Source organism: Saccopteryx leptura, chromosome 6, assembly GCF_036850995.1.
Source record: "Saccopteryx leptura isolate mSacLep1 chromosome 6, mSacLep1_pri_phased_curated, whole genome shotgun sequence".
Classification (NCBI taxonomy): domain Eukaryota; kingdom Metazoa; phylum Chordata; class Mammalia; order Chiroptera; family Emballonuridae; genus Saccopteryx; species Saccopteryx leptura.
Window position 1 is genome coordinate 43,612,223 of NC_089508.1, and position 13,006 is coordinate 43,625,228.

Genomic DNA, 13,006 nt, shown 5'->3' on the forward strand with positions numbered 1-13,006 from the left:
GGGGTGGTGAACACACAATATGATATACAGAGATGTGTTAGAGAATTGGACAGCTGAAGCCTGTATAATTTTGTTAACCAGTGTCACCCCAATAAATCCATTTTAAAAATAAATAAGTAAAAATTAAATTTAAAAAAATAAAAGCAACTCTTTAATAAAATTGTGATTTAAGGACACACAAATTAAATGTGATTTTTTCCAAGACATGCATAAAATCAGTATATTATTTTATATCAGTAATACAGAAAATGACAATGATAAGTAAGTTATTGAGTGTTAGAGTCAAGCCTTCCTGGTCTAATACTCTGGATCCAAAAGAATTTAAAAAGAAAAAAAAACACAAAGCTCTTCCCAGTCCTCCAATTCTTCATGGCTTCCCCATCCTTTCCTTTTTCTCAACACAAGGTATTTTGTGTTTAATTTCACTTAAAACAGTATATATACATATAGGCTTTCTCTTGCTGCTGTAACAACCACAAAACCTGGCAGCTTCAAACAACACAAATTTATTATCTTACAGATTTGGTGGTTTCTCTGTCCAAGTCTCACAAGGCCAAAACCAAGGGCTGTGTTCCTTTATAGAGGTTCTTGGGGAGAATCTGTTTCTAGGAACATTCAGGTTGTTGGAAGAGTTGAGTTCCATGTAATATAGGACTAAGGTCTCTGTTTCCTTTATGGCTGCCTGCCAGAGTTGTTCTCAGCTTCCAGAGGGTGCCTGCATTCCTTGGCTCATTGCCCCCTTCTCAGATCTTCAAAGCCAGAAACAGCAGGTTGAGTCCTGCTCATATTCTACGTTCTTAGGTATGTTATTTAACTAAATTGCAAAGATTTGATATAAATATAAGAATATCAAGAAAAATGTTAAGTAGCTTACCTAATTTTTATCCTTCTATGGCATCATGTAGATATAACTAAATATAGTAGACAGCACAAATGAGAATATCCAAAAGTTTTTCCAGAATTTCAGCTGAGACAACTTTTTTTCTAACACTAAATTTACACCATCTGTATAAAATTCATAAAGTTTTCAGGTAAATATTGCTCACTGAGACAATTTTGTTGATTATGACAATCAAGTTTAATATATCTCAGGTGTTGTTCTTTCCAACTCTGAAATCAACAAAAAACACTATCTTCAAAGTCTTAAATACTACATGTTAAATAAATTATTAAATGATTTATTTATGAAATAATTGGAGCTTTGTCAATAATGACGGGGATTTTTTTTTTTTTTTTTTTCATTTTTCTGAAGCTAGAAACAGGGAGAGACAGACTCCCGCATGCGCCCGACCGGTATCCACCCGGCACGCCCACCAGGGGCCACGCTCTGCCCACCAGGGGGCGATGCTCTGCCCATCCTGGGCGTCGCCATGTTGCGACCAGAGCCACTCTAGCGCCTGAGGCAGAGGCCACAGAGCCATCCCCAGCGCCCAGGCCATCTTTGCTCCAATGGAGCCTTGGCTGCGGGAGGGGAAGAGAGAGACAGAGAGGAAAGTGCGGCGGAGGGGTGGAGAAGCAAATGGGCGCTTCTCCCATGTGCCCTGGCCGGGAATCGAACCCGGGTCCTCCACATGCTAGGCCGACACTCTACCGCTGAGCCAACAGGCCAGGGCAATGACGGGGATTTTAAAGCCTTGATTTAATATTTTCTAAAAGTTGTTTTTGGATCTCAATAGACATGTTTTATAATAATCAGGACCAGAACTCTAAACTGTCATGCCATATTCACATAAATATTATTTTTAAAGTCTTCATAAATGCTTTAAGTCAGAAAATTATTTTATTTTATTTTTTTAAGTGAGAGGAGGGGAGACAGAGAGACAGACTTCCACATGTACCCCAACAGAGATCCACCCAGCAACCCCCATCTGTGGCCAATGCTAGAATCAACTGAGTTACTTTTAGGACCTGAAACTGATGCACTCAGACCAACCAAGCTATCCTCAGTGCCTAGGGCTGATGCTCTAACCCAGTGGTCCCCAACCCCCGGGCTGCGGACCGGTACCGGTCTGTGGGCCATTTGGTACCAGTCTGCAGAGAAAGAATAAATAACTTACATTATTTCCGTTTTATTTATATTTAAGTCTGAAACAATGTTTTATTTTTAAAAAATGACCAGATTCCCTCTGTTACATCCATCTAAGACTCAATCTTGACGCTTGTCTTGGTCATGTGATACATTTAACCATCCCACCCTAAAGGCCAGTCTGTGAAAATATTTTCTGACATTAAACTGGTCCGTGGCCCAAAAAGAGTTGAGGACCACTGCGAGCCACTGGCTGTGGGAGGGGAAGAGAGAGAGAGAGAGGCCCCAAATGGTTGTTTCTCTTTTGTGCCCTGACTGGGAATCAAACTCAGGATGTCTACACGTTGGGCCGACGCTCTATCCACTGAGCCAGCCAGCCAAGACCAGAAAATTATTTTAAATTTAAATAATCTTCTTACTAGTAATTGGTCTGTTCAGTTTTTCTATTTCTTCATGATTCCGTCTTGGTAGCTTGCATGTTTCTAGAAATTAATCTATTTCTTCTAAGTTAACTATTTTGTTGGCATATAATTGTTCATAGTATTCTCTTATTCTCCTTCGTACTTTTGTGGTCTCAGTTACAATGTCTCCTCTTTCATTTCTAATTTATTTTTTTCTTGGTGAATCCTACTAAACATTTGTCTACATTTTTTTTATCTTTTCAAAGATCTTTATTTCCTTCCTTCTACTAACTTTGGGCTTCCCTTTTTCTTCTTTTTCTCATTCCTTAAGTTATAAAGTTAGGTTGTTTGTATTTATATATTTTATTGAAATAATTTGTGCTTCATTCTAGAAATACAAATTATTTGTTTTAGGTGTGTATTCCTGTGTATTATCAAAAAATATTCCGGGCTGCATTTATTACTAATATTTGTATTTTTCTTCTCAGACAGGTTCATAATATTCATGTTTATGATATCTAAAAGGATAAAACTTATCCAAATGGGAGATATATCATCCATTGGCCACCAATATCCAGGCTATAAAAACACTAAGTGCTTCAAAAGTAAACTTGACTTCAGCCTACAAAATTGGCTTGAATTAATGAGTTGACATTGAAATTCATGTATTAATTCTACCACTTTGCACATTACTATTACATTATTCACCGACTGATAAAGAAGAGTTTCAATATCTTATCAGAGAGCAGAGCCATTCCAGTGCAAACAGCTGAAGAGCAATCCTAGTCATTGCAATCACATTAAATCACCCTAATTTTTCTCTAAACTTTCATTTTAAGACCACTGATATTTTCCATCCTGAAATATGCCAACTGGAATCAAGTGATATTCAGTTACTTTTAAAAGTAAAAATAACCAAAAAAGAAGATTTTCATACAGCACAATCTAAGAAGGGAAAATCATGATGAAGAGCTTTCCACAGTAATGTTGCTGAATTTAAACCATGCTGCTACCAAAATAGTCACCAATCAGGCACCATCATGTCCACCACCACCATACTATTTACCAATTATGTAAGAACAAAATAGTTGCCCCACATCATTAAAAAGTAACTGAACAAACATAAATCAACTTAAACTCTTAGTCATATCATGCTATTCACTTCAACGTTTCCCTTTAGGGAAAAAAGAAATCAAAATTCTCCAAATAAACTCACAAGAGCTCCAGATCAGTCTACTTTTCTGCCTAACTCCTCCTCATAGCTTACAGCTAACAGTTCCCAAGCCTCTTCCCTCAGAGACTGTTCCCTCTCTCTACCTGATCTGAACTCTGCACCCCCTTTTTTATAGCACCTTATTCTTTTCCATCACTGTGCTTTTTCACAATGTGCAGTTAAACCTGTATTCACATGATTACTTACTGTCTGCCTACTTGCTAGACAGATCTGTGCAGACATGTTTTGTTAAGATATCAAATAGCTAGCATGATGCGTGGTCACAGAAAGAGCTAGCTAGATAAATATTTGGTAAGTAAATGAATGGATGAATAAATTGTTAAATACCTTATGTCTGTGTAACAGAAATGCCAAAACTAAAACAGGATGTAAGGGTTTAAAAGAAAACCAATTATATAATAGGAGAAATATCTGAGTATTACTATTCCAAGAGCAAATATGTATACAACGAAGGATTACACAAATAGAGATTACATAACAGTAGCATATATTTGCCATTCTCATCTGACTTAGCTGGGACACTGGCATGCATAGACAGCTAAGAGGTCCCATTTCCCGGTTGCCACTCCCATCAGCAAAGGTATACTCCCTGTTTTGCCCTCAGACTGTGGGGCAGGGAAAATAACTATGGCAGAGAGGGAAGAAACAACATATTCAAAAGGCCAAGTGCTCAAATTCTAATAATGGTCACCACACCTACCCCCAGCTCTTCCTTGTACAACTCCAATCAAAGGTGACCTTTTCATTACCACTAGTGCAGAGTCAGAACTTTCAGAGCAGACAAGCCACCATGGACTGTAGTCAGACAGCTTTGGGTCAAAATGCCAAGTACCGTCACATACCCTGGCACTCTGATGGGAAATGGGGTAGGCAAGAAAAAGACCAAAAAAAAATCCAGCAGGCCTTGGGAAGAGCCCAGAGTCATGGACTCACAAAGAGCAGGTGCTAAAAGTTACCAGAAATGGGGAATCTGGGGTGAAATCAACAACATAGATGGAAAAGCCAAGTGGACTAACAACTAGAGCAAATAGGACAGCAAAAGGGCCAGATGTCTTGATGAGATAAGAAAATAGGCCCTGGCCGGTTGGCTCAGTGGTAGAGCGTCGGCCTGGCATGCGGAAGTCCTGGGTTTGATTCCCAGCCAGGGCACACAGGAGAAGCACCTATCTGCTTCTCCACCCCTCCCCCTCTCCTTCCTCTCTCTCTCTTCCCCTCCCGCAGTCAAGGCTCCATTGGAGCAAGATGGCCCAGGCGCTGGGGATGGCTCCATGGCTTCTGCCTCAGGTGCTAGAGTGGCTCTGGTCGCAACAGAGCAACGCCCCAGATGGGCAGAGCATCGCCCCCTGGTGGGCATGCCGGGTGGATCCTGGTCGGGCGCATGCGGGAGTCTGTCTGACTGCCTCCCCGTTTCAAGCTTCAGAAAAATACAAAAAAAGAAAATAAATGTAAACACAAATAGAATGAACTGGAGATTATGGTCACTTGCAAGTGTCAATGGGAAAGGTGGAATGGAAGTGACAATCTCCAAAACTGAGTTAAAGCACTACATATATATGAACCATGGATGCTAATGTATGTTTAAACAGGGGTTGGGGAGAAACAGAGATTGGCCTACCTAGGTACTGAATCACTGAAACATGTGTAAGAGTGAAATGTAGTTCAGTAGGGTCAAGAAGAGGGTTAAGGCAGCTTAAGTTAACAATATAGGATCAAAAAGAGGAGACTGAAATGGAAAACAGAATGAAATCATTTTCAGTTTCACGAACAGGAAGAGATGGAAAAAAGAATAAAAAGAGTATATTGATAAAAACCAGAATTCAGTTAAAGTGAGGCAGTAGAAGGAGCATCTTTTTGAGTGGCAGGGTAAAACTGATCAGGGATGGGAGTTTGAGACGGCACCAGAGTGAGGGATTTGTGACTAAGGTGCTAGGTTCCAGTGAGATGGAGTACCAGGAATAAGGCTCTCAACCTACAGGTACCAAGATGAGTAAGATTCATGAGGGAAATGCAATTATGGGGTATTTGATCAGCTTAAAATAAATATGTCTGGTCTACTCATCTCCCTTGGTCATGGTTGACTGACCTAAACTAGACCTATCAGATTCTCTTTCCTGAAAATCTGAAATCTTTAAAAGAGATAGATGGGGCCCTTGCCAGTGGGCTCAGTGGTAGAGCGTCGGCCTGGCGTGCGGGAGTCTCGGGTTCGATTCCCGGCCAGGGCACATAGGGGAAGTGCCCATCTGCTTCTCCACCCCTCGCCCTCTCCTTCCTCTCTGTCTCTCTCTTCCCCTCCCGCAGCCAAGGCTCCATTGGAGCAAAGTTTGCCCGGGCCCTGAGGATGGCTCTGTGCCCTCTGTCTCAGGTGCTAGAATGGCTCTAATTGCGGCAGAGCATCGCCCTCTGGTGGGCGTGCCGGGTGGATCCCGGTTGGGCGCATGCGGGAGTCTGTCTGACTGCCTCTCTGTTTCCAACTTCGGAAAAATACCAAAAAAAAAAAAAAAAAAAAAAAAAGAGATAGATGGGTAGCTGGACCCAAGTCACTTTATAATACCTTGAGAGAATATACATGTTAACTCCTATTGATACTTTGGTTCTCACAAATCCTAGTTACTCAACTTATTCCCCAATTCTGAAAGCTGTTCTCACCCTATCCTTTAATAATTTTGCCATTTTTCATTTTTTTAAAGTCTGAATTATTGGCGTTCCTTATCAACAAAATATCTTTCAATGTGCAAATGAGGAAACTGAGGCAGCGAGAATATATTTTTGCCAGGTTACAAAATGAGAGGGTCAAGAGCAAAACCCAATTTACTTTACTATTAGTACCACAGGTGATTTATTTATTTATTTTTTTTTTTTTTCAGTGAGAGGCAGGGAGACAGAGACAGACTCCCGCATGCGCCCTGACCAGAATTCACCCAGCAAGCCCAGTAGAGGATGTTGCTCCATTGCTCAGAAACTAAGCTCTTCTTAGCACCTACGGTGGAGGCCATGGAACCTTCCTCAGTGCTTGGGGCCAACTCTCTCCAATTGAGCCACAACTGCAGGAGGTGAAGAGACAGAGACAGAGAGAAAGAGAAGCAACAGAAGGAGGGGTGGAAAAGCAGATGGGCACTTCTCCTGTGTGCGCTGACCGGGAATCGAACCAGGTAACATTTTTAAACACAGATTTCAAAAGATAAGTACCAAAAGATTTATAATCTAAAAAATTTCAGGTAAATGTTGGCATAAATATAAAACATTAAGGCTAAAATTGGAGCAGATGGAAACAGGCAATAAACAAAAAGGAACTACTGATCTTCGAACAGTATATAATTTTCATATTCCATAATAAAGTGAAGCATGAGTAATCAGATTTCTATAAAAATTTTTAAAAATATCTAAAGCTGTTATATTTTTATATTAATTATAAAATCTGAGATTGTAAAAAAAAGAAAGAAAAAGTAATGTAATAAAAAGGTATAGAGCTAGAGGAAGGAAAAAAAAGATAAATATCCACACATAGACAAAATTATAAGAACCACGTCTATAACAGCAGAATAGTTTTGGCACTCATCCCATACCCAATGCTTAACAACATTTGTCTTGGTACCCTTCTTTACAAAATATTTTTGGACTATAAAATGTTTCTCATATTATCTTGACTTTCTCATTGCATTGCTATCATTTCTCAGAATCTTTGTAAGCCTCATTTCCCGTTTTATCTACAAAGTGAACTTCCTTTCCTAAAACTTCTACTTTATTCTCCCTTCTTTAGCTAAAAACTTTGCCAATAAACATAAATCTTTCCTGTTTCCTCGGTGTTTGATATTTTCTTGCCTAACCATTTCTTCATTAATACAAGACGATCTTAATTGGTATATTCTAGCAAACTTTTCTCAGGCACTGCTTCAGAAACAACCACAGGAGCTTTTTTAAATAAAAACATTAACAAAAGTGATCTGTTTCTAAGATTGAGTATAAATACCACATGTGCTTCCATGAAGCCATTCATTTCTCTTTGAACATGGGTTTTCAGTCAAAATGAGAATCAAGTCTGTTATTTATTCCAGATGGCCCAAACCCCTGATGATAAACATGTACAGCCAGTGTCCCATATGAAACACTTCAGATAAATAGAATTTCTTTATAGAAAAGAAAACTATATTATACATTAAAGAATTTATTTAATTAAAAGGAAAACTGTCATAAATCTAATAGGTAGACAATATCAACCAAAATGGAAATTGTAGTTTTGTCTGCACTTATATATCAGTTATATATATATACATATATATTTTTATTTATATATACATACATATTTTTTAATTCACTTAAATTTTATTCACTTAAAATTTATGAGAGGAAATATGTATAGTAGACTTCTTACAGCATTTAGTTCTGTTTACTTACAATCTTTCTAATAATTACACAAGTTCAATTCCACATATATGTAGATTATGCAAAAACACCCCTATACAATTAACAGAAGGAAAATAACAAATCTTAATGAAGTTTATACCAAGATTTAATTTAAAAAAATACTCTTTAGAATAAAGAACATCATTTATCTTTCAACCACAAGTATTCTAAATTGATATATGCTAGTTTCACTATAACCTAAAGCAGTGGTTTATAATGAGGTGGGCAGGAGGGATTTGGTAAAATCTGGAAACATTTTTGGTTGTCACAATGTTTGTGGTAGTTGGCAGTGGCATGGGACGGATGTGCTGTGTGGATCGAAGACGCTGCTAAATATCCTACAATGCACAGGACAGCCCTTCACAAACAAAAATTATCCAGCCTGAAGTGGTTGAGAAACAAGACTGAAAGGACAGGAAAACAAGGAATCACTGTGATCACTGTCTGCTGAGCCCTCCCCTCCGTTCCAGAGCCACCTACCTTGGATGCCTGTGGTGTGGATATCACATGGACCGTGCTAGGTTTGACTCCATTAGCCTTAGGCCGTTTATAGAGAGCAAATCTGCTTTTCCTCCGGCCTCTGTCTCCGTTAGGTAAAGCACCATTGTACCTATAAACAAAGATGAAAGAGTTCACTGATTCAAAGATTTTTTTTAAGTTTTTAGAAGAAAAGTTAGACAGAATAGGGAAAAGACAGGAATGGTCATAAAGAATTGCCCACTAAACACCCCACAAAAGGAAAGGGCTGCAAAACAGACATCAGCTGTAATGAAATTCAAATCACTTCCAGAAACTTAATTTAGAAGTGATATACAATGTAATTATAGGTTTCCTAGTCTACAAAGTCAGACTCTTCAAATGCTTTTGGAAAAAGACAAAGTATAAATAAGCAAATAGGAATTCTACAGAGGCTGTATTAGAGCTGGCTCAATTCAGCAAGTGTTGTTCTAATGTACCCCAGAGAAACACTCAAGATATATTTTTAAATGAACTAGTTAGAAAAAGCATACTAATTAAACTTCATTTCTCACTTCCAAATCATATTAATATCTGTAGGATCTTTATTTGTAAGAAGACTAAATTTAGTTACTTGATTTCTTAAAAAAGTTTTGACTTCTCTACACTCACTATCATTCCTATTTGAACCCTACACTATCAGGGTAGCCAAAATATAGCTTGCAAAAAAATTAAACATTAATTATGACTTTACCAGAAGATTGCCCACAGAATGGTCCAAACGTAAAAAAGAGGCTGTCAAATAACTTATAAGTTTGTCAAATAACTTATACAGTCACCTGGAAAACACCTAATGCCCTTAAACATATTTCCGGTATTAATACCCTGAGCTAATCCTATAATATCAGTGTTTAAAATAAATGCGGCCTGACTGGTGGTGGCACAGTGGATAAAGCATTGACCTGGAATGCTGATGTCACTGGCTCTGAGCGTGGGCCCGTCAGTGTGGGGTCACTAGCTTGAGCAGGGGAATCGTCTACACAATTCCAAGCTCACCAGGTTGAGCCCAAAGGTTGCTGTCATAAAAAGCCAAAGGTTGCTAGGTTGAGCAAGGGGATACTAGCACAGCCCTGGTCAAGGCACACAATAGAAGCTCAATGTACAACTAAAGTGAAAGCAACTACTAGCTGATGTTTCTCACCCTCTCTCTCCCTTCCAGTCTCTCTCATTCTCTCTCTCTCAAAATAAATAAGTAAGTAAGTAAGTGCAGGATGAAGACTTGACTTGCTGGAGGAGGGAGTAAATACAGAATACGGTGTACAGAGATGTGTTATAGAGTTGGGCACCTGAAACCTGTATAATTATGTTAACTAGTGTCACCCTAATAAATTCAATAAAGTGGGTAAATAAGAGAATGAATGAATGCAGGTTGCCAGTAGCATTTCTGCTTTCAATTGTATTTTCTAACTCTGAACTAACCAGTCCTTTTATGTTCTGACCACTGTTTCAAGTTACCACACTGACATGATTATTTTCCACCTCTCCCCTGGCAATTTTTTTCAAGAAAACCAAAAGAAAGTCATATTTACATCAATAAGTATGACAGCTCTAAGGCTCTTTCAGAACACCAAAGTCAGGGCAGCACATCTGGTGGTTTGTCCCTGTCCTAAAACTCTTGCCTTTGCTACTCATCCACTCACACCCAGAAGAGCATGGTGGCCAGTAGTGCAGAAAGGGGACATGAAGCCCACTGAGAGCAGTCAAGTTGAAACGAAGTGGTTTTGTGTGGTTGTTTCAGAATTGGGTGCCTACAGTATAACAATGAACTTAAACCATCACCAGAAGTTTTTAATCTGTTACCATTTCTATCACCAAGGAATGTCAGCTACATAAAAATGTCTCTAGAATACAGAGATAATATTTCAAGTTTACTTGTCTCCTTTTTCTGAGGCTAGATAAGAATAATCTACATTATTTTTAAACCATATTTGTGATAGTATAATGAACATATCCATGAGTAAACAACCATTATAAAGTCATTTTGTTTTAATATATTTCCATCTCACTTACATGAAGATGAACATTCTGTATTAAGGGAACATCTGAATCGATTAAAGCTAGGACTTTAAACAATTCCCCTTGGACATTTTCCTCTGTGGCCTGGAGGCAATTTGGACAAGATCTGACAAGTTGTCTGCATCCCTCACATTGCCTGGCCATCTGATGCATCGTTCTCTCAACCACCCACTGCTGGTCAGCAGGCTCTAACCTAGAATGAGTATGGCAATCACTTTTTAGGGATCTGCTCACAACACTCCCTTCTTGGGAATGTATCCCTTAACTGTCTACGGTAAGTCTTAGCACCATGTGTGAATGAAATGGCCAGGCCAGCAAGCTCTCACTGTACTGGCCAGAGGTAGAATCCAGCGCAAGCTGCCCAATGACATTCTTATCCCCCCCAAAAAACACAAAAATGGAACAGAGAGACAACCAGGCAGTCTCTATAGATGACTAGCTGTAAAATGCAAGCACAGGAGCTATGGGGATGTCACAATCTCCTTCTTATGTGGATGAAAAAGCAGAGAAAGTGAGGAATGAAGCAGATGAACAGAGACAAGTAGCAAAGAAAGAGGAAAAGAGAGGACCCTTAAGGGCTCCCATTGGCCCAGATATACTCTGACCCCTGTTCATGAAATTCTTTTTAGTTTCAGGTAACTCAAGTTGGTTTCTGCTACTTACAAGCTGTATCTAATATGAAGAGAACACAAAAACCAGAAATGTCAACCTTCTTATATGCAGAGACATTTTAATTTAAATTGCCTGAGCAGTTTAAATTAGATGCAGACATTGGCAGGTTAAGCAAATAATATACCAGTGAATTTACACAGACTACTTACTTAATAACATTCAGATGATTAGAAATAACTAAGGTAGCAGTGGAAAACAAGTGTCAAGATGAGACAAGTTTCTAATTAGGTTAAGCTAGATGGTCATTCATTAAATATTTACAGTGCCAAGTAATAGGGCTACAGCAATGAAGATGAGCTTCCCTGTCTTTGCAGAGCTCCCCATTAAAAGGAAAGAAAGGCACAAAACCAAGTGTGGTAAAAACACTTTTGTAAGTGCACTAGTCATTTTATGCACTAGCAGCACCCAGCATTAAGGAAGGCTTTATGAAGGAGATACTGCTTGAACTGTTCTGAACTTCGAACAAGACGACTGAATGTGGAATACAGGGCAATAGTGCATACATACAAAGGCAAAGAGGACTGTAGGTAATTCAGTACTGCCAGAGCATAAAATTCAAGAGGAGAGGAAACACAGGGAAAGGAGGGTAAAGGTAGGCAAGCCAGGTTGTACAGGCTGGGGGTACTCCATGATAAGGGGCATGGCTTTTTACCCTCAGGGGAATGGGGAATCTGGTAAGATTTAAGCAAAGGACTAACATGATTGGATATACAGTAAATCTTCATGTAATGTTATTAAATAGATTCTGTGATTTTAAGCAAAATAACGCATAACAAAACCAATTTTACTATAGGCTGATTAATATAAATAAGAGTTAAGTTCCTATGGTATCTCATCAACATTATAACGAAATGGTGACAAAATGACAATATCCAAAGACCTGCTATATAAAGTAAGTGCAGCACAGTGCAGGATAGACATTCAGATTAGAGCCAAGATGATCAGGTATGGAGAACTATCAAAACCAGAGGAGGAGTACAGTAGATTGAATAGTAGCCTCCAAAAAAGATATGTCCATGTCCCAGAACCTGTGAATGTGACCTTATTTGAGGGGGAAAAAAAAGTCTTGGCCGGGGCCGGTTGGCTCAGTGGTAGAGCGTTGGCCTGGCGTGCAGGAGTCCCAGGTTTGATTCCTGGCCAGGGCACACAGGAGAAGCGCCCATCTGCTTCTCCACCCCTCCCCCTCTCCTTCCTCTCTGTCTCTCTCTTCCCCTCCCACAGCTGAGGCTCCTTTGGAGCAAAAGTTGGCCCGGGCACTGAGGATGGCTCCATGGCCTCTGCCTCAGGTGCTAGAATGGCTCTGGTCGCAACAGAGCAATGCCCCAGATGGGCAGAGCATCGCCCCCTGGAGGGCATGCTGGGTGGATTCCGGTCGGGCGCATGCGGGAGTCTGTCTGACTGCCTCCCCGTTTCCAACTTCAGAAAAATACAAAAAAAAAAAAAAAGTCTTTGCAGGTGTAGTTAAAATAAGGATCTCAAAATGAGATCATCCTGGATTACTGGTAGGACCTAAATCCAAAGACAAGTGTCCTTAAAAGAGACACACAGGGAGAGGGAGGGGTAACTGTGTGAAGATGAAGGCAGAGACTGAAGTTGGCATCACAAGCCAAGGAATGCCTGAAGCAACCAGAAGCAGAAGGAGGCAAGGAAGGCTCCTCTCCTAAGACCAGCAGAAGTTGCATGGTCCTGCCAATGCCTCGATTCCAGACTTGATGTCTCAGGACCAGTGAGAGAATAAAT

At 39.6% G+C, this 13,006-nt stretch overlaps 1 protein-coding gene across 1 annotated transcript in view; it reads right to left on the reverse strand.

The window, feature by feature from the left end:
• PELI2 (pellino E3 ubiquitin protein ligase family member 2) overlaps window positions 1-13,006 on the reverse strand; it is a 190,479-nt gene that overhangs the window by 124,373 nt on the left and 53,100 nt on the right. Inside the window, exon 2 of the mRNA XM_066341646.1 lies at window positions 8,543-8,672. Coding sequence (XP_066197743.1) covers window positions 8,543-8,672 — 130 coding nt within the window. The remainder of the gene's footprint in view (window positions 1-8,542; window positions 8,673-13,006) is intronic.